A 22567-nucleotide genomic window follows, 5' to 3' on the forward strand; every position below is an offset into this window, starting at 1 on the left:
AACAGCGTAAATAACTTTGTAATCCTATTGCTTTCTATACATAATAGAAGTATAACCAGGGCAGATAAACTAGTATTAAATAAATCACTCCGCTACAGTTCTGAAATTAAAATAACAACGCTGAGAGACATGCAAAAACTAACACAAAACCTATTCTAAATACACCATAATTTATCGCATGTTTTCATCACACTTTTATTGTGTGGTTTGGGCTTTGGCAAATTTGAATCATGATTGAGATATCATTATGCGTCTACTCGGTTTTATAAACAGTAAATTCGAGTATCAATGTCTTAGAAATATTTGTTATATCGAAATAAAATTCAATTTAGATTTTTTTTTTCGTATGACGCCTATTATAAATAAAACTAATTTAAATAGTACAACGAGTACCCAATCCCTCTCAGTAGTAGAGGAGGCCCGTGCTCAGCAGTGGGCAAGTATATAATACAGGGCTGATATTATATATATTTTTTTTATTATGAGTACCCAAACCTCAAGAGTTGAGATATATAGCAAGTTAACATGTAAAGTAAGCCTCAATTTATTTAAGTATTCCAAAGTAATAAGATATACACAGCAAATTAAGATCTGGGAAATACTGAACATATAAAATAAAACTTAGTCAAAATGTCGCAAGACTTTGAGAATATCATACTCATACGTCGTATTTCCAAAATTGTTTTTGAAAAATGACTCCTCGTAATGGCATCACGTGTTAGCTTTCACTTTATTTCTGAAAGGAATATAAAACTAGACGACTTGATATTATGCACTAATTACGCGACAGATTTAGCACAAAAGTGAGATGAGAAATATCATTAATGCACGGTCTTCATGAGACAAGTGGTATGAATTTAATACCAAAATTATTTCTCACCTTTTAGATTAAATTTCTGTCAATTAACAACAAATTATTTCTAAACTGAATAAAAGCATGGCTTTTAAGTTGACGACATAAATACGTACGTGCGTAAATACTTTTTTTTTTTTTTTTGTTAAGCTTAAACGGCTCGGCTCGACTGGGACATAGCACGGTCTGATAAAAACAAGCGTAAAACGGCATCAGCTAATGAAATTGTCTAAGGCTTAAGGCGATACCTCAAGGTCCATTTTCATACATTTTGTTTCACCTTTAATCTGGGTAACTAAACAAGTATTCGCAAGTAAAGAATTTAAATTCACGTTTAGTTAGTGATTAGTTCTCGCAGTTGAAAGAAAAACGTAAAAATAATTAATAATCATGGATATTCCGGCCTTTAAAATTTAATATGACGTTACCCAGATTAAAGGTGAAACAAAATGTATGAAAATGGACCTTGAGGTATCGCCTTAATAAATTTCCCTCTTCCCATCCATTCTTCCTTAAAGTTTGACAGTCATTAATAAGTCCTATAGAAATGTACTCATGAGCGTTGGTGATCAACATACAATTCAGCGAATTATGGTGTAAAAAAATTACCATGGGAAATTGCCTTAGAAAGGCCTAAAACGACCCAAGATATTTTGTCTATACAATAACGACAATTTAATAGCATTTTAACTGCGGTATGAACATATTGTTATACATTTAATAGTGGTAAAAAGCTAAACGAGTGAATTTGTAGTCTTGATGACCATGTTGCCGATTAGACACCTAGGAAAGATTTTTTTTTATTGCTTTGAATGACGAGACGAGCTTGGCGTTCGCCTGATAGTAAGCGATACGGCTGCCCATAAACAGTAGAAACACTATCCAACAATTTGAATTACAAAGTATTGTTTGGTATGAGATTTATTTATTATAGTTTACAGGGTGATTTTGGTATAGCGCTATTAAATGAAATCATGTACTTACTTATCTTCTAGAAAAGAAACTACAATAAATACTCAAACCGTGAATGTTAAATACATAAGTGTAAGTTTCGAACAAAACACTGCGCTCGCCATCCTGATCTGATCCTCGCGGTGGTACCTACCCAGGCGGACTCTCACATATGAGAGATCTACCACCAGTATGTACTTTGAAATCTTACATCCTTAAAACAAATATATGTATTTGGATGTAAATTATTGTGACCAAATGAATTCGTAGTGTTTAGCATATGCGTTGCAGGTGATTGGCCGTACCCATCCCACAGTAATATGATTAAAAATTCGCATTATAATTACGAACTATTATTAACAATTAGTGGATTTTCGCATTATTTTTCTTTTACTTAATTATCAAATCTACAATCTACAATATAAAAGGCCTTAAGACCAGACTAAAGTCTGAGGAACGATATTAAATAGAAAGATAAAAGAATATAATTTCTACTCACGAGACCCTATAACCTCGAGTTTCTTTTATAATTACAGTAATTGACGTAGAGATGACTTGCATTTAATAGTAACTGAAGTAAAATTACAACGACTGCAGCCGTGGCGATTGTATTCCTGTAATGTATTAAAAGATGAATCTTGGAATTCGTCATTTAACCCCCAACTCCGGCCCCCTGAGCTCTCTGCCCTCTCCTTGCCCTCTGAACAAAGGGTCTAGACCATTCGTTCCGTACATTTTCATCACTCGTATTACGGGCGGGAAATTAAAAAGATTTACGAATAATACTTTTCTACAAAAAACAGTTCAGTTAAATATGTAAAGATTACGATCGATGATATAACGTGTCCATCGATTGTAAATACGAATACATATAAATCCAAATATAATTTCTATTTTTGAATATTGAATAACCAACCCCTCTCAAGTTGCGTTCACGCATCAACCTTCACATTGAAACTTCAGCGGCAAGATTTTTTTGCTTCAACCGTTCAGTTGCCAACCATCATTGCCGAAACACGCACGATGGCGAAGATTGCTTTCGTATTTTTTTTTATTTTTCATTCAGCTGCATGCGATGAGTATTCATTACAATATTTCTCAAATATAGGTGAAAAGTTTGAGTTAAAGTTTTATGAAGGCGTGGACTATTTGGCCAGGTGGTTAGAAGGATTCAATGATCGGCGATGGGGGACCAGTGAGCTTGGGAGACTGCTACATTATAATGATATTAAGCCGAAAATCGACAATGGCGGGAGAAGTAAGTGTTTGTTTTAATGTGTCACATTCGATCTTATTGACTGATTGCAAACGATAGGAATCTTTAAAATGTACAAAATTTTAGTAGCAATCAGTGCTGTTATGATTATTTGGTTTTCATTTTTGTAATATTGACCACTGACCAAGTGCTTCTTATTATAACCCTTACAGGTGGTAAAAGCATGAAGAAGATGTCCATGGCGATGATGCCACTGATCTTCCACATGGGAGCCTCCTCCACATGGATGTTGCTGACCAGCATCATGGCTGCCAAGTCTGTTGCCATTGGGCTCGCGTTGTTGGTGTTTAAGATCGCTGTCAGTTCTGCTAAGGTAAGCCCTATACTTGATTTATGATATAAACATAAGTTGATGCATTTTCCCAAAAGGGAAGTCGGAGATGCTACCACATTACCACCGAACACCCCGTGTGTGATTTTGTACTATAGAATTCACACAAATCAATAATCAAGCATATAGTCCAACTAGCGAATAAGTAAAAAATATATTTTAATAGCTTTAAGTCTATAAAACGTATATTCATCTCGATTTCTGATCATTTCCATTTCGATATCAAATAATTATCAATTAGTATCATGTCGTAGGCTTATTCGACTTTTTAATAGCGCTAATCTGCGATTCCCATTTGAAGCCTTATAAATTTGCAGATTTATGTATAAATAGCTGTTATACGATTAGATCCAAATTGGCGATTGTATTGCATTTTATCAGCATATTAGCGCTGCAAAAAAAATAATTAAATAAATAACTATAATATAACAACTGCAGCAATTCATGTTTTAAAGTTAGTAAAAGCCAATGTTACAATTAAGTAAATATTTACACTGCTTTTCTATTGAGTTATTAACCTGTATGTACTAGTTTACAGCGCATATAATTGTGTAGTAAAACCTTTATAGGATCCGTATTTCTTCAATTGCATTTTCACAGCATACAAAGAAGGAAAGCTATTCATTTGTTTTATTGAAACTTAATTTATACTAAAAGTAAAGTTTATGTGTTGACTTAAAATACGAGTAAATACAATACTAGCTTTTGCCCGTGACTCCGCCCACCTGAAAATGTTTTTCAACTTATTTTCCTGCTAAAAAAGGTATTTCCCAGTATATATAGCACACAGGAATCAGTAATGTAGCTTCCCATAAGTGAAAGAATTTACAAAATCGGTTCAGATGTTCCAATACTGGACTAGCTGTTTGCTCGCGACTTTCCTCGCGTTATAGGGTTTTTCCAGGATAAAAATACCGGTTTATATTCCCCCGGGATTAATTGGAGGCTATATGTTAAGTTACACCTCTAACGATACATAGGTGAAAACTGCATTCAATTCCATGCAGTAGTTTTTAAGTGATGCATGTACAAACATACAGACAAACACAAAAAATCTAAAATCTGTTGTTTTGGCTTCAGTTGCTCTAATAAAGACTCTCCGTATTAGTTTTTCTTCAATATAAAATAATTGACAGACTTCGGTCTGTTCCAATTTATGTAAAGATACTTTGTACACAATTTATACAGGCGGCTTAATGTCAGCTACAGTCAAACTTACAGTGGAACAGATATAAATGAAGCATCACTTACACCTGTAATTTTTTAGGCCTTGTTACTGTCTATATAAGCAGTGGCGAAGAGTCTATATAAGCCGATTCTTGCCGGCTTCCTATTCGGAATTTATGTAAAATCTAATTATCATTTTTGCAAACCGAATTTATATTATTATTAGTACCTACAATGACGTTTTACAAATAGACGCTTCATACATTAACAAAATGGCACATAAAAACAGCGCACTATTTGCTATAGTCACGTACCTGTACATATAATTACAAATTGGCTCGAAGAAGGAATAAAAACGTGCAGTATACATTCGTTAGAAAAGGATATATATAAATCGATAGTTACGTAACAACGTTAGTGTCGGACGCTTATTGGCCGTCAAGTCGGGCAATTACCTTACCTTCGTCTTGCCAGTATTGAGCTCCGACAACGTATCTATGTAATAAAAACATCTTAGAGTACCTACATGTTGCCGGGTCCCTTTCAGAAAATTTCACCTTTCGCCACCGTCAGTCACCATGCTGATGCCAACGGCATTTTCAAATAATTCACGCGGATCTGAGGCTGTCGACCTCCGGATCTTCCAAACTGAATGTCATTAACTAAAGTCACGCGAAGTCAAAATCGCTTCAGTTGATTGCAGTGACCGTTAACAGATGCTAGAAATGTTTGCATGATCTTCTATGATTTGCACGCGATTTCACCCTTGAGAATTTAACTAGTGCAGTTTTGATGATTAATGATATAAGTAATGCATCTATACATACATACAAAAAAATGTATGGTCTCTGTAATTCGAAAGTAAAAGTATTTTTTTATAATTCGTAGACTAACAAAAAATATAGACGCGTTTTTTACTTTCCTGTCTTGGTTGTGTAATAATTTTCGAAACGTCTGAACTTTTTATAAGACTTGAATTGGCATTTAGAACATTTTTAAGGCAATTATTTATATTTGACCCTGGAAGGCTGGAGCTCCAAATAAACCTATACAGAAAAAAATGATGACTGATGAATGACCAAATTACCTAACAAAAGTTTCCTTGTTTAAGGTGGCGTCTTTCTTTACCAAGTTAAAGGCAAAACATTCTCATCCCGAATGGTCCTGGCAGCCACCAGAATATGGTAAGTAACTTTATTGAATGTATAATTTCTATGTATTAGGCAAAGTTAGGTTAACACAAGAAAGACATTACAAGTTACCTATTAAGAACATCAAAATAAAATATGTATTATTTTTGCAGGGCACGACAGAAGTTTTTCTAAATTCGGTAAGACACACAATAATATAATATTACTATTTCTTTAATTAAGCAAAATAAAATAGAAAAACATTAGTAAAAAAAATCAAGTTCAAAAAATTATTGCTAAATTTTAAAGACATTGCAAAACGCAGGAAATAACTTAGAGTTTCGGATTCTGTCGGCCTACTTTTTTTGCCATTAAGCTTTATAATTATTGCAGTGGATTTTTTCATATCTAAATTCTCAATCGATCTTATTTCTACAAGCTCAATAAAAGAATCCGAAAATTCATTTTTTTTTTATTCCAGGTTCCACAAACGAGGAATGGAGTGCGTACAGCCCAAAATGGAATGAGAATGTAATAACACAAACAGAATATAAGCCTATACCATTATATAGAAATAATGAATTAGAGTCATACGATAAAAGAGATAGGAAGTTCAATAGAAAGTAAAATGAAAATAAAACAACCAAATGTAACCTTGGCAAAAAAGTAGTTGCGAGATGCTTCAATGAGTTTAAAAATAGTTGATATATTGACAGTTCCATGCATATCATAGATTTAAACCAGATAAATTCTAATGTAACTTTGTTGTAAGTGCATGTTTGAATGTTCGGATGTGTGTTGGAACGCACAAACTGCTGAATGAATTTGTACCAAATTACCATAGAATAGAACAAGTTTTGAAATAACGCAGGAAACTTTTGTCTTAGTAAATTACAATGGTGCGTTTATTTCTAGTAAACTTTTTGACGAAGACGAAACCCCCAGCAAAACATAGTAAGCATATAAAATCACTTAAACTTACCTGTTTTGTTCGTACGTTGCCAACTGCAATTTATATTAGGGCTAGATAAGAATAGCAATAGCAAAGATATTTTGTGGGTTTAGAAGACTTTGTTTCTCATTAAGAATTACAAATTAATCCACGCACCGCATTCGTGTTACCTTTTTTTAGTAATATTAAAGAAAAACGGGGCCTTTTAAAAAAAAAGAATTACTTTTTGATAGATTTTTACTGGAACTTAAACTTAAGAAGCACTTTGCCTTGTAGATCTGTATTCTAAAGTTCTATTCAACTAAAGCTCGTTGTATATATCGCAGAGCGCAACGCAGATATTTTTTTACTGTCAAACTATTATCAACATTGTCTTCATTGAAATAATGTTCACAATCAATTAACACAACAATGTAATTTATTGTAACGTTACGTACGACAACGTAACCATACGTTTATTTGTAAAAATGCATTTATTAGTTTTTAAGTTATTTAATTTTATTGTTTACGTGAGATTATAGTGTGTTGTAAAAGTTAGATCTGTTAGAAAATTCCTATTATTTATAACAAGATATATTTTTAAGTATTTATAATATAGGAAAATTTAAAACACATTTAAATATAAAATGGTAACATTTATTCAATAAAAAATATAAACATGGACGGAAATCTATACTGCGGTTAAACCGATATAATTATAAAAATATATAATAATCATTTATCTTACAAAATATGGAACGTATAATTTTCATTCTGCATTCATTGTGATTTTAATAGACGAATGCATTGGCTAATAAACCCATTATCTTATGAATAATGTATATTTTATAAATATAGATATTTAAATACGTCCGCCATAAAAAATCAGAACCACAAACATTTATACTACAGTCATCAAACTTTGCCTAGTACCGCAATATGCGCATGTGAATATACTAGGTTTTCGTATATGAAAAAATACCAATATTCTCTTTTTTAACGTTATGTTATTTAGGTACTGTTTACTACCAAATCCATTAAAAAAAAGTAGAATATTTTTTTTAATAAAGTTTGTTTTGTTTTTTTTAACTTTTGAATTTAATGGATTTGATAATAAACAGTATCTAGATAACGAAACGCTAAAAAGTGAGTATCGCTATTTTTCCAGATACGATGTTTCTTCCTTAAAATATCGTTCATGGAATACATATATTTGACACAGATTATATCGTAGTGGACATATATAAACATTTTTATAATACATTGTATAATTATATATTAAAGCTATAAATCATCTTTGTTATATCACAAGATAAATAAAGCATTATTTGAAGTATTCTTACAAATCCTAAAATCTTTCACTTCACCGATCCCCTTTTAATCATTCCTTCACATAATTTTACGTCACTTCCATGATATGAACACAATTACCGTTCAATAATTACTATCAGACCATAATAAAAACATAATTCGGCTAATGTTCGAATTTTGATAAAAGGACAATTTAAAAATTGACCGTTAAAATTTAATTTGACCAATGAGCGATCGTCAAAGCTTCGGCCATGTTTGCCAATTTATATTTATAGTTAATGGTCTATAAATAATATTTGTCACTATAAACGTGATCTCATCACAACCGAAAACTTGTTACAATTGGTATTTAAGTCTTTGTATGTCGTTTTATCATCTTTGTATTATCACAACCACGAAACTAAATATTGCTTATCCCCAGCAGGATTTGATAAAATAACACATATGAAAAATATTGTTGACACGTTTGCGTGGTTAAAATGGAAATAAATGCTGGTTGCATCAGGGGCTTTTTCGAATCTGACTTATGTATTTATAACCATTTCAAATGAGATTCTTTTACAAGTATCTACATAATATGTCAGAATTACTTTTATGTATTTGAGTTAGCAACTTCTGCAAATTATAAGTATTTTTTAAATAACACACATACTTTTAATACAAATTATTACATTTGATCGTCCTAATGGCTACTTGACAGTTGTTATAATAAATTATGAAATATATTGTATGTAATAGCTTAAACGCAAAAAAATATTATACACTATATTTCTTTTCAAAGAAAAAATAGTGTAGTTAATTAAATTAAATATTGAAATTTATTTCAATGTAAGGCCTAAAATAAACATGTCGTGTAATTTGCAAAACCTTTTCTAAAAACTGTCAAGTGGCCAGTCGTTAGTATTTCACGAGATATCGTTGTATTTAAATAATAGAAATTTCTTCCATGAAGTGTTTAAGAACACATTAGGAAAATAATAGTAACAGTACATGCCAAATAAATATAAATATTTTAATAAAACTTAATATTTATAAAGATTTCAAAAATGCTATAAATAAATCTAAATACGTCATTCATGACCAAAAAATTGGCAGTGATAATACTAAATCCACGAAAAATAAAATAATATAAGAAAAATAATTTCAAAAAGAGTATTGTGATAATATTTTTCCGTCTTATACGGTCCCTTTGTCAAAGATCATTACTTCCAAAATATATTTATTGGAATAATTTTTCGGACTCTGTCACGCAAATAAATACTACAAGTCCATGTCTCGTTAATTCCATATAAAAAAATGCCAATAATGACATGGAACAATTAACTCAAATCCCCAGTCAACTTAAGACAGACACCCAGAAAAATACACAGCGTTATCAAAATCGAATCGCTTACCAAAGCCAACACGCTATTCCGCGACGAGCGATACGTCTTCTTTTTTGTCAACCTCCTTTTGTCTATGACCAACTTTTTCGGCCACGACTCGAAGTCCTTTGGCACCTTTTGACATTGACTTCGGAACCATTTTCTTGGCGAGTCTTTGGAGTTTTTCGCTTGGATGCAGAGGTCTAGATCGATCTCGCTGTCTTTTAGTGAAGACTTTAGGTTTTGATCGACAGGAATCGTGAGGGATCGAAGATTGTAGACCACGTCGTTACTGTAGTACACTTTGAATGTGTCGTCTCTGATGTAAATGAGGAAATCTGCTACGTCTGCAGCCGATAGTACGAACCAGTGGACGTATATTGACTCTTGCGCACTGGGGAAAGGAAAAAAATATTGTTTCATCTCTGTAGAAGAAATCTATTGCTAAATAGATTTAGAGACGTCTACCTTAATACACTTCAGTGAAATCTATTTTTATATTTAAATAATAACTTAGTTGTTTTGGCAATCAAAACTTAACTAAAATAATAAAACGCTCGGTTATTGTTAAAAATCTTAGTGAATTGACAAATAATAAACTTACTATTGAATATCCCTGAAAGCCAAATCAGGTTCTGTAGAAAAATCAAAAGTACTGTCGCCTTCAGTGCTGCTAGTCTTCAGAATTCTAGCATTAGTCTCAATGTTGCCAGCGCATAAAAGCCTCTCTTCGTCCACAGACAAGATGTTTTCATTTTCCAAAGACACGGGATCGGCGCAAGTTATATTTGTGTATTTTTCATCTTTTTTCAATATGGACGGAGTTATCTTGCTTAAATAATGTTTGAGGGGACGCGCGAAGCAATCGCAGTTTAATTTATTGCCTGAAAAAAAATAACGTGAACAATTTTTTTTTTTCAAATATAACTACTATCTTATCGTGAGTAAGGTTTACAATTCCTCTGACTATATCAATATGGCGTAGCATGTCCCCTAACATTTCATACACAACAGCCAGCCAGCCATGATCCAAGTGATTTAAATGCGAAACTTAGTGAAGATATTTCGATGTTTGTAATAAACGCAAAAACACCTAAAAGGTATTAGATACCATTTGGGAAACAAACAGCTATCTTGGATTAACATTTAATGGTACTAATTCCAAGAAGACATTCACGCGGGTGAAGCCGCTATCAACACCTAGTATTCCATAAAGTTTGATAGACCTTACCTTCAAAGTACACCTGCAAGCCTTCATTCTTCACTTTATCGACCAAGGCCAGATCAAAACTGGACAGCTGGTTGTTCCTCAAGTCCAGGACCCTGAGTTTTGTAGCGTTAACAATATTCTCCATTGGAAGGCTCTCCAGATGATTGTCACTTAGATAGAACTCTGTTAAATTCTCGGGCAGGTGGAACGGCATTTCGGCTGGAGTATAAAATATTATGTATTAACCTAAAGTCAACCTTAAATAGTATGGTTTGGAATACAAGTTTCAATAAGGAATATACTTACAAGTCCTCGATATCAAACTATTTAAATTATTTTTGGACAGATCCAAAACTTCCAACGATGTTATGTTACCGAGAACATCTGAAACAATAAACAATTATTGGAATATTGTCACTAATGTAAACGCATCTAGAAGTTCTTGCGCTAGATATTGCTACGTGAAATTGCTAGTTAAAACTCAACTTAACATGCCATTCACCGTGGGACCTTATTCTCTATCCCACTTGGTATATTGACAGGGCATAACAAGCATGTAACAAACATAATAAAAAAATTAATCATATAAAATATATATTACTGATTAAATCTGCAACAATGGGACCTATCGACCACAGAGGTTTTATTATGATAAAGCATTTTTAAAAACCCGCGCGACTTGAAAAAATTAAATTATATTATGTAGTATAGTGCGTAGGTGCAGATGCACCTCCCTAAAACTAATCTCGGCGACGCCCATGGTACCGCATCACGTCGCCTTTAAAGCAATAGAAATTGGCATACAAAATACAATTTAAAATACCATTCGACGCTAACTTCACGACCATAACATAACACGGCCGCGTTACGGGTCAACACTGATATAGAGAAAAAGACCACTGAAATTAACTCTTTTTGACATTTACAGCTATTTTCAATAAACAACCCCAATCGCTTTTTCGATCTATCTCAAAAATGGACCAATCAGAACAAAGATTTTTTTGACATGTATAAAAATGAGTAGTTTTGATTGGTCCATTTCCGAAATCGGATTGAAGATGAGATAGGAATATTGAAAACGGCTAGTGAGGAAAAAATACTCACTATTCCGCACGTCATTAATATAATTGCCAGCCAGGTATAACTTCTTGATTTTCTTTGTTCCTAAAGTGAGATCGTATGTAAGTACGGGTATTTCGTTGTAGCTCAGGTCAATTTCCTGCAGTCTGTAAGGAATCCAAGGACTATACGGGAACATTTTCTTCGTCAAAAATCCAATGTTGTTGTGACTTAGGTTAACCTGAAAAATACCTTATCTCATAACCATACCATTACTCAACAGCAGCATTTTTATTTTGTCGCTAGGGAATATTGAGTGGGCCTTGGAAAATAGGACAATACATCGAGCGCCAGGGCTAGCCGCCGGACAACCGCTAATGAACGAGAAAACTAACTTTAATTCTGATTGAAACAACACTTCTTGCATGTAATCCATATACATCTATAAGTTGAACAATTTGTTTGTTTGTGTTTTTAAACGCGCTAATCTCACGAATTATAGGTTCGAATTGAAATATTATTTTAGTGTTGGAAAGCTCATTTCTCGGGAAAGTCTATAGGGTGTATAACATCGAGCTATGACCAATAGGAGCGGAGCATCAATAAAAAATGTTGCACAAATTTATAACTCTTGAGATCTTCTGTTGCGTGCGTGAAAATATATAACGTGACTTTTAAAATGGAAAACTTTATCCCGGAGAAATTTTCTCACGAGGGCGGAGCCGCGGGTAAAAGCTAGTTATGTAATAAAAATTACTTAATAAGAGCTAAATGACGCGTTCAGATTTTTTTATATTTTGTTAGGTGGCTCGTGTTCTAGTCAACATTAGTAACCACTGCTCTGTAGGATAAATAACTGTTTTACTATCAATTTATCGATATTAATAAACTATCGATCTATCTGCATATCAATCCTGAAAATAAACCAATGAAATAAGGAATAGCTTTACACGATCAAAAATTTGTGTTATGGAGCTGTTTCCGCAATCGACCAATGATATCGATCCAAAATTATTTATCAAAAATCAGCCAGTCTTACTTTTTTGTACTAATATTATAAACGTGAATGTTTGTGATTTTTTTTACATATTTGATGGAAGTACTTAAACACAGAAACCACTGAACGGATTTGAATCTAGCGAGATGATAGACCATGTTCTAAATTAACATTATAAGCATTTTTTGTATCAGAATTGGCTCCTGTGAGAAATTTTAGAATGTTAAATGTGATTTTCAAAATAAATGGCGCTATGAAACGCCACAGTAATTTAAGGAATTTTGTACCGGGAAACCAATTTTGCGCATATGAACACCCAATATAATATTATTTTATTGAATGCTGTTTTAAATCATGCTAAATGTGATCAGAAAATTAAATAATAGCTTACCATTTCTAATGATAGACAGTCGTCTAACAATCCATGCGTTTTGTTGTCAATTTTGTCCAGGGAATTGTATGAGAGATCCAACTTTCTAAAAACAAGATAAAATACTTGATAACATTGAAAATAATCGATATCGACTGGATAATCATTAACCGCCGTTTTCAATAACCGATTCCTACCCATCTACCTATATTTTACAATTATACAAAATAAAAAATGTATATTGTAAAATGTAGGTAGATACTGTAATTGAATTTTCGGATGTTCAATATTTCAGTCCACCTCATTACCATAAAGGCAAGGTCTTTAAACGTGGGAGAAAATTAAAAGATAAAAAACAGCGATAATATTCGTAAAATATTTTTTTTCTCCGCAGGTTCGAATCCAAACTTTTCTAAAATTATGTGTGAATTATCGCTTGCTTGAATGGTGAAGGAAAACATCGTGAGGAAACCTGCAAACCTGAGAAATTCTCTATAGGAATTTTGAAGGTGTGTGAAGTCTACCAACCTGCACTAGGCCAGCGTGGTGAACTAAGGCCTAATCCCTCTCAGTAGTACTGGAGGCCCGTGTCCAGCAGTGGGACAATAAAATACAGAGCTGATTTTTTTTTCTATGTTTAACATTCGTAAACACAACAAATCATTATAAAATCTTTACCCTAAACATACCTCAAAGCCACCAGTCCTTTAAAAGCCTCGTTGGGGATGTGTTTCAAGTTGTTCCCGCTAAGAGAGAGATGCAGCAACTGTTGAAGTCCGGTGAACGACTGTTGAGCGACAGTGTCTATCTGGTTACGCGACAAATCCAGTTGGAACATCGTGGGCAAGTTCCCGAACGCTGACTTGCTTAAAGAGGTTAGATTGTTGTCCTGTGAACAAAAATCTTACATTTTTTTACCCTGTCACTTCACAGGTGTGAAGCGTGATTAGTACACCCAGTGTGAAGTAGTTACTTTTAGTTCACGATATAAACGAATTACTTGAGTACCGACTTCAACGGGCTTAAATAAGATGTGTTTATACAATTGTTAATGCTAATAGAAAAACAAATAAATGTATGGGAATGACATCCTTGCGATGTCATGTGGGCAAACCGAACAAATACATAAGAAAAAACTGTAAAAAGAGAATAGAACTGAAACGTTTGCAACACATCTTAATCCTCTGAACTAACATTACTGACTAATAAATATAAAAATAATGCATAATATGCATATATTATAACAAATTTTACTGTCTACCAAATGTTACCGTTCATTGCTCCCTAGACATTCCCGAAATAATGCCAAAATACAAGAACAGACACACTGATTTTGAATTATTTATAGAATTACAACACGACAATGAAATTACTGTACCTGCATATACAAATACTGTAAGCTGGTCAATCCGCTAAGTGCCTCCCATGGGGGATTGGTGAACCCATTATCCGACAGGTCGAGGCTCTGAAGCGTCAGCAGGCTTGAGAACGTGTCACTCCCCAACATGTCGCCCAACATGTTCGACGACAAGTTGAGACGCAGTAACGCGTTCATAGTAGGCCAGGTGTTGGACTTGATCTCTTTCAGATTGTTGTGGGCTACGTTTAGTTCTCTGAAATAAATTATAATTATGGTAGTAGGTGATGTCTGTGTCCAAAAATAGCATAATAATATTATCATAGAGTATAATTTGATTTATTCTTTTGGTGCTGAATACAATGGAAAATAAAAAATAACTATCTAGAAAAAAAACAGTTTAGAAATTACAAATATGTGTGCGTCACGAATAGTTGTTTCAGATCTGAGTTACCTTTGGATTTTATATGAAACGGAAAATGGAAAGTGTTTTTTTTTTCAAAGGCTCGTATTCGACCCACAACACAAAACTGGCATGATACTGTGGGATCAGGACTTTTAGGAAACGGTCTAATCTTTTTTTCTGTGTTAAATTTGTCAACCTCAACTCGACTACGTCAAAATCTATAAAAAACTTAAAACTTACCCCAAACTAATCGGAATCTGGAATATCTTCTCCAACTGATTATAACTTAGATCCAGCAGTCGACAACTGGCCAGCTTGGCCAGACTGCCGCGCGACACGTCTCGCAACATGTTGTGCGACAAATCCAACTCCAGTATCGTAGGTATCGTACCGAATGTCGCTGGTTTTATTATTTCCATAGAGTTGTGGCTTAAGTTGACGAATCTGTAAAAATATATTGTTTAATCAGAACCTATTTACATTTTTTTTAACCTACAGATACTCTTTACACTGTAATTATAATCTACTTTTTATGAATTAAGAAAAGAAAAAAGTATATTTAAAATAATATACTTATTACATTGAACATAACGTGAATCAATTCTATCTTTACATATTATAACAAATTATTAAATAAAATAATGTTTCATCTGTTAAAATAGGCACTTACCTCAAAGAAAACAATGTTTGAAATACTGCGTTAAATATTTCGCTTATATTGTTGTGTGACAAGTCCACCGTGTGAAGCTCGTATAATTTGGGAAAAGCAAGTTTGGGAATATTCGTAATTTTGTTATAAGTTGCGTTCAGAATACGTATACCTGTCATATTGTGGATTGGAATCTAAAAAAATTAAAACACGTTTAAGGGATTTTTTCATTTTGTAGTTTTTTGTAATTACTTCTAAATTTGAACGAATGAAACAAAAATTTAATAAGGCTATAAATTATTATTGGTAAGAAGTCCCAAGAATCAGAAATCTCATGATTTATGCCTGGCCGCGGCACTACGGACTTGGCACGCAAGTTATCAGTCAGAAAACAATTCTTTAGTAATTCAAAATGGTAGAAATTTATTTCATAATAGTAGGAATTATTATTACCGCGTAGAACATAGCTTCTTAGCTAATACGTCAGAAGGATCCACTGACTCAATGGATATGAAAGATAATTGACTGGAATAATTAATTACTTTAGCTTAATTTAAATATCTCATAGACTTTTAAGATCTTATAGCTTCTAATACCATTAAATTACAACGTATGCGTCTGTAAAATATTCAAAAACTTTACTACTTAACTGTTAAGAATGGGATATGTTGCAGAGTATAATAATAACTCCCTTAGAATTTATAAACTGAATAGTTTATTTACTATTAGCTGAGTTTACTCTACAGCGAATGTATAACCAGTAACACCATTTTCTTGTTCTTATTATTTTTCCACCGTTATGGAAACCACAATGTCATATACAAAATCAGCCAGCTAAATTGATTTAATATAAAACCTTCAACACTAACTTACCTCAGCAAAGTCAGTGAACTCGTTGTATGCGACTGTAAACTCAAACGCGTAGCTATTCTCATCGAACGCCTTGCGATTGATCTGCGACAGCCGGTTGTGACTGAAGTCGAGAATCGTCAAATTGTTGCAGTTCTGGAAAGCATCAGCTTCTATTTTCTCCAGCTGATTATGGGATATGTTCACCACGGCTTGGTACAAGTCTGTGAACGCTTGCGTCTCGATTATAGTGATATTGTTCTCCGCTAGATTTATCATCTGAAAGTTGGTACAATTTGGTAGAAAGGTAGTTTTTGGAGCACGTAATACTTCATTTTTTTAAACCTTCAGTTATCTATCTATACTATATAATTTGTTTGTTTGTTGGAACGCGCTAATCTAAGGAACTACTGTTCGAACCGAAAAAATCTTTTTGAGAGCTCCTGTTGCATGCGCTGCGTAAACGGTTAAAATTACGCAACAATAATGTATGATGGAATTGTTCTTCTTAAAAATAAAAAAAAAAATATCATGTCTGCCTGTCCGAACGCGATAAACTCAGAAACAACGCAACAGATTTAGATGAAATTTGGTATGGAAATAGTTTGAGACCCTGGCGAGGACATAGGCTACTTTCGATCCCGAAAATTATATCTATATATTTTTATAGCAGGACTTTTATCCCGGAAAACTCTTTCACAAGGCCTAAGCTGCTGGCAAAAACTAGTTACTTATAAGAATTCTATCTCACTAAAATATTTCATTATGGTAAGAAATTATAGTAATGACTAATTTATATAAAAAAAAAGTGCAAAAAACTTACTTCAGCGTATTTTACCACCTGGAACATCTGAAAATCGACTTTCTTTATTTTGTTCCTGGCTAAGTCCACGGTGCCGATCCTGGTCACTGCGGAGAAAGTGCCTCTACCTACATCCGCTATTTCGTTATCTTGTAAGTATAAACGTCTGAAATCAAGTCATATTTACTTAGACAATTTCTCAACATATCAAAACCATGTTATGCTCATAAAGAAAAGACAAAAAAACACTGTTAAAAAAATATAAAACCTATAAAGCAATAGGCAAATTTTGTTATAGTATTTCGTAATGAATTCATTAGTTTGTAAGTAAGTCTTAAGCTAGCCAATATGTTTGAAAAAAAAATATAATATAGCTAACACCTCAAAAATCTCATTCCTCTAAAACTGTTGGTATCTAATTTCTTTATTTTGTTGTGGTCCAGATGTAGCACTTTCAACACTGTGTTCCTTGCGAACATGCCTCTGAAAATAAAGTTTGGAATTTAGTAACTATTCCCTCATAGTTCCCTTTACCCTATTTAAGGAATTAGCAAAAATATAATACACATGTAAATAAATACACCATAATATTATCTACTATTCTATTATCTGGCATTGTATGATAACAAGATATAATAATATCTCTATAGCCTGACTAGGAAAATAAAAAATTTGGTTTGGAGACGCCACTTTTGCTTTTTCGTTTTAATGTTATCATTGCCAGTACAAAAAATGAGTTCTATTTTTCACCACAACGTGGGGAGGTTTTTTATTTTCCTGATCGGACTATACGTATAAGTTTTTTCATTCTTTTAATCTCATCATAATACGAGTTGGTAGCTTCAATGGTATGACTCCTTATGGTTTTAATATAAGTATGATATATTGTATCCTAAGGTGATTGGGGCATTTGGAGAGCTGGTAGGGGTCGCCCGCACCGAACCTTCGAGTGTCAGATATCTGATAATATTAATAAGGCCAGGTCAAAAGTACCATGAACCGGAAGAAATACATAAAAATATTGATGAAGATGTAGGATGCGAAAGAAGTGTGCCAAAATCATATAGTGGCAGTGTCTCTGCCTACCCCTATGGAATAGATGTGTGATATTATGTAGGTTTTTAATATGACAGTCACCGAATGCGTCGACCGCAATACGTGTCTCCAAGCACATAGTATGACTTATAATTAATTGTACCGTTACGCGATAAATTTGTACCTTTATTTAAATTACTCACTGGAAGAACTGTGAAAATGAATGTTAACGGATTACTTACTACGTTAATTTAGGTAAGTTTGTCTATTGCTTTAATTCTCAGCGCCAATATCTAAAATGGCTATACTAATTTTACACTGACCGAAATTGAAGTGCAAAGTAAATAATGTAGTACATACCTTGGTATATCGGCTATCTGGTTGTGACTCGCGTTGCACCAACCGAGTTTTGTTAGATCACTTATATGACTACCGTCCAATTTTACTATGTTATTATGGCTGAAAGAAAAATATACGTCACTGTATCTCCGAATGTATGGGCAGAAGCACTAATGCTCTTACCAGTGGAAGAGTTTTCAAAATGTAGCTAGTGAATAAGGTTAAGGGAATGCAATATCGATTTCGGATGAACTCGATCATCTCGAAATTTCGAGTATTTTTTCATAACTCAATCTTATGGAATGGCGATTCCGATTTTTTAATACCCTTCCGGCTATCAGGATATCTCGAATTCCCCGATCTTAATACCAAACGTATTCCGCGAGATCTTGATGAAATTTGCTTTCTCTAGTGAAAACTAGCAACAAATATTTATCACACCTTCATATAATAATCATACAAAACGTTACCTTATATCCAAAAATTCTGTATCTCTCAAGCCTTTGAACTGGTTTCTCTTTAGCGTTCCTAGTTTATTGCCATGCAAATCTAATTTCTTAAGTTTTTTTAAAGTCTGAAAACAAAATTATGATCAACTGCAGTTGTTCTAAATTATACAGGGTGATGACCAAACGCAAATTATAGACGATTTTCTATTGAGTCAGGTTTTTGTATCAGTAATTCAATATTCCCAAAATAACATACGTCGTAAAGAACAATTGATTGTAGAAACTAAAAGGTAAAAGAGGTTGCAGAAGGGTAAATATAACAAATTTTAAGAGAGTCATAAATTACGGAAATAATGTGCGAATATTATTATTGTTAAGTACTCAGAATCTTTATATCTCGTAATACTTGGGAGCTACTTCTTCTTCTTAGGAGTTACAGCATGATGCAATCTTACCTGAAAAGCTTCAGGCGGTATGTCAGATATCAAACCGTTGACAATATGTAGTCTCTCAAGTCGGCCGGGGATCTCGCTGCCGGCGAATATGTCTTTCGTTAGTTTGGTCATTTGATGTCCATCGATCGAGAGGGTAGATAGATTACCTAGGATCTGTAAAATGAATGTACACTCTATCGGCTGTTTTCAATAAACGACCCCAATCCTAATCTTTGATTCGATCCATAAAAAACACCTATCAAATAAGATATTTGATCTATTTATGCGATCGATCGAAAAAAATTGAGATGGTTTATTGAAAACGGCGGTGAATCAAATGTTATTCCTCATTTAGTTCTATAAAAATGTTACGTAATTCATTACCTTAAACGCGTCCTTCGGGAACTCTGCTATCATGGTATTAACAAAGTACAGCTCCTGCAGGGTCCTGTTGATCCCGGCAAACGCATACTCGTCTATAGTCTCTATAGGCGTGTCTACAATCTCTAGCACCCTTACCGTCGACCTGTGCAGAAGTGGCCCGAACAGATGAGCTGAAAGAAACGATATGGCTCAATCTATTGTCTAAGGGACGTAGAATTAGACACGTATGCTTTCGAAATCTTTATTTGACTTAAAAAGTATGAATAAGCAACCACTCTTTACCGCCCCCGCACGGGTCAATTCATCTCCCGTGAATCATGAATGACACGCGAGTTACTGACCTTGCCTCTGGAAATATCTATGTTATCCTTAATCCGCATTCATTCATTAATTCATTCAAGATCATTCATTCATCATAGGAATAAGAACTGGAAACAAATACAGGCCGATGATAAAAGCTTAAAAATACTCACAAATTTTACACTCCTTGAGCAACAGCCTCTCTATAGGCAAGCCAAGCCCGGCGATGTTGCCCAGCCCCACGCTCATTATTGCCAGACCAGTGTTCTCACATTTTATGTACAACCCAGCGTCAGACCCTTTCTCGCAGACGCATGGATACATCAACTGTAAGTCAGAGTTTTTTGGACAAGGATACGCTGGCCCAGGAGGTATGTACTCCAGAAGTACGCATGGTAGGGATACTAGGACTATCAAAATTGTGAAGACCATTTTCAGAGAGGTTTTTACGATCTGTAATAAAAAAAAATAAGGAATTAAATAATTATTAGTATCGTGATATTCTGGAAATAAAGAAGAGAATATTTGGCTTGTTATGTATATTAAAAAATGAATGACGTAAAAAGCCGAATAGGTGCCAATTACCATCGAAATTGATTATACGCTACATAAGTGTACCAGTAATCGTATAATTTTCGTAGTCTTCGCAAATTTTATTCATAACAAGAGAAACACACAATAGTTTTAGTAGCATTATTTATGTTTTGCTATCCATCATGTTGACTATGATTTAATTAATAAGATAAAGCTAAATGAACTGAATCACTCATGTGGCACCTCTGCTTATCCCGTCAAGGAAACCCTTAGGCGTAACGATATGTACACATATATAATATAACTCAGAACACTAATTATTACCTGGACTTTGTAAGTTATAAAAAAGTATGATTCTCATGCTATTTGAGTTTGAGGAGCTGTTTTCTTCATTTTCAAAGTTTACGGTCAAATAACGATATTTTTAGTATGGTAGTATCTTGAAGCTTTTATAACTATATAATTAAATTGGGACCATTCGAAATCTATGCGAAATCGAACTCAAAAAGAAACATTTAAATCGGGCTATGGGATACAAATTTATCGCTAAACAAAAAAAAATCTCAAGAAAAGATCAACCTGCCCCTTTTGTACCCGACTCCAAAGAGATCCTCTATAGACCTACCACACTCTATCCACTCTATCGCGTTACACCCTGTATAATAAAATGATGTATGTATTGTCAATGATGTATGTATTGACAGTCACTATAACCCAGCTGGTACTACTAAGCTACGCGAGGGTTAATAACCGCGGGTTGCTAATTCGATTCCGACACTGGGTGTAGGCATCGCGCGAGAAATATTTTTTTTTATTTGAATCAGAAATTGTCTACAGAATTTTTATGGAAATCCTGAATCCCTAAATTTTTTTTTACCTATGTGTGAAAATGTGTGTAACTGCATGATGTTCCTTAAATATTTAATTTATATGCTATTGCAGGCATAACATATACGTTAGCATTTAATGTATTCAATATTTCATATTAATAGTTGACCTTTACAATACACCAAATTTAAAATTATCTAAATCTAATTTTATAAAAATCATCGTTACAAAAAAAAAACAAAATAAATAAGTACTTATAATTATTTACTTTTTATGTTTTTATAACGAAAAATAACATAGTGTATTATATTGCTAATAAATACTGTTGAAGAGTGATTTTAATAACATTGCATAAGCAGGAACTCGAAGGAAAAACAATATTCAAGGCTGTATGGGCTAGCTACTTTTAACTTTAAAAGTTCTTATTTCTTTGTATGAAGCAAAGGTCAACAAACCAGTTCTTTATATTTAGTGCGACATAATAAATAGAATAAACAGCTAATAGATAATAACAGAATGCAATTATTGTTTATTAATGAGCTAATTATATTCAATTTGCCTCAAAACATAACATAACTTACAAATTGCAATAACTTTCACTCGCCATAAAACATGTTTAAAAGCGTTACCTGCTGTAAATCTTTCCCACTTGTATCGATTTACACAAATCTTCTAGTTGGTAGTGTACTTTTACGTTTATTACATATTTATTACGTTAAAAACACGCAATATTATTTCTTAGAAGAAATGCGTAACCTCCACTATCATGGTCAACACGGAACTAACCAGAGACAAATAAGCTAAATTAACCATAGACAGATGTAAATTGTAGAATTGGTAGATGGTAAATTATGACATTGTTATTTAAATATTGCCAGGCTATAAAAATATGAATCAAATTAATTTATTTTTTATCGTTAATTTTATTTTCATGGTATACATTCTGATGTTCAATATGCTTACTCTAGTTTATTGGTCTCTGATGCTTACATATTATCTACATGTGCAACATGTTTCATCATTTCAACCATGGGCATTACGTAGTGCATCTTATATGTATATCGATGGTTTCAACCAAGAAGCTTAAACCCAAGTTGAAATCATCGATATAATATATTATGTACTACGTAACGACAATGGTTGAACTGAGGTTGAAACGGTAAAACATGTTACATAATATGGTGCGTTTAAGATTCTTGGTTTCAACGGTGTGCAACATTTTATATAAGCTTACATAGATACAATTAGAAA

The 22567-nt window shown here is 33.4% G+C and overlaps 2 protein-coding genes across 2 annotated transcripts; one reads left to right on the forward strand and one right to left on the reverse strand.

Moving 5' to 3' along the window:
- The first annotated feature begins 2328 nt into the window (after nt 1–2328).
- Nucleotides 2329–6335, forward strand: LOC115439722. Its single transcript, XM_037439935.1, has 4 exons — nt 2329–3062; nt 3233–3393; nt 5690–5762; nt 6190–6335. The coding sequence occupies exons 1-4, from the start codon at nt 2828–2830 to the stop codon at nt 6333–6335; spliced, it is 615 nt and encodes a 204-aa protein (XP_037295832.1). The 5' UTR covers nt 2329–2827.
- Nucleotides 6336–7274: 939 nt separating this feature from the next.
- LOC115439721 (chaoptin) lies at nt 7275–22110 on the reverse strand. The gene is made up of 19 exons (XM_030163682.2): nt 21946–22110; nt 20128–20407; nt 19655–19824; nt 19292–19444; nt 18858–18961; nt 18409–18507; nt 17395–17496; nt 17035–17179; nt 16236–16490; nt 15384–15556; nt 14954–15157; nt 14329–14563; nt 13640–13839; nt 12972–13056; nt 11629–11824; nt 10831–10908; nt 10546–10743; nt 9919–10198; nt 7275–9708 (listed from the first exon to the last, which is right to left on the reverse strand). The coding sequence occupies exons 2-19, from the start codon at nt 20384–20386 to the stop codon at nt 9270–9272; spliced, it is 3375 nt and encodes a 1124-aa protein (XP_030019542.1). The 5' UTR covers nt 20387–20407; nt 21946–22110; the 3' UTR covers nt 7275–9269.
- Nucleotides 22111–22567: the final 457 nt, after the last annotated feature.

Source organism: Manduca sexta, chromosome 18 (assembly GCF_014839805.1).
Source record: "Manduca sexta isolate Smith_Timp_Sample1 chromosome 18, JHU_Msex_v1.0, whole genome shotgun sequence".
NCBI lineage: Eukaryota > Metazoa > Arthropoda > Insecta > Lepidoptera > Sphingidae > Manduca > Manduca sexta.

Bases quoted from the DNA above. Each gene is read 5' to 3' on its own strand.
- LOC115439722 (XM_037439935.1), top strand. From the start codon at position 2,828: ATGGCGAAGATTGCTTTCGTATTTTTTTTTATTTTTCATTCAGCTGCA. The intron at 3,063-3,232 runs GTAAGTGTTTGT...TAACCCTTACAG, and splicing joins AATCGACAATGGCGGGAGAA to GTGGTAAAAGCATGAAGAAG. The intron at 3,394-5,689 runs GTAAGCCCTATA...TCCTTGTTTAAG, and splicing joins TCGCTGTCAGTTCTGCTAAG to GTGGCGTCTTTCTTTACCAA.
- LOC115439721 (XM_030163682.2), bottom strand. From the start codon at position 20,386: ATGGTCTTCACAATTTTGATAGTCCTAGTATCCCTACCATGCGTACTT. The intron at 15,158-15,383 runs GTAAGTGCCTAT...ATATTTTTACAG, and splicing joins CAAACATTGTTTTCTTTGAG to ATTCGTCAACTTAAGCCACA. The intron at 13,840-14,328 runs GTACAGTAATTT...TTTTGTTCACAG, and splicing joins TACAGTATTTGTATATGCAG to GACAACAATCTAACCTCTTT.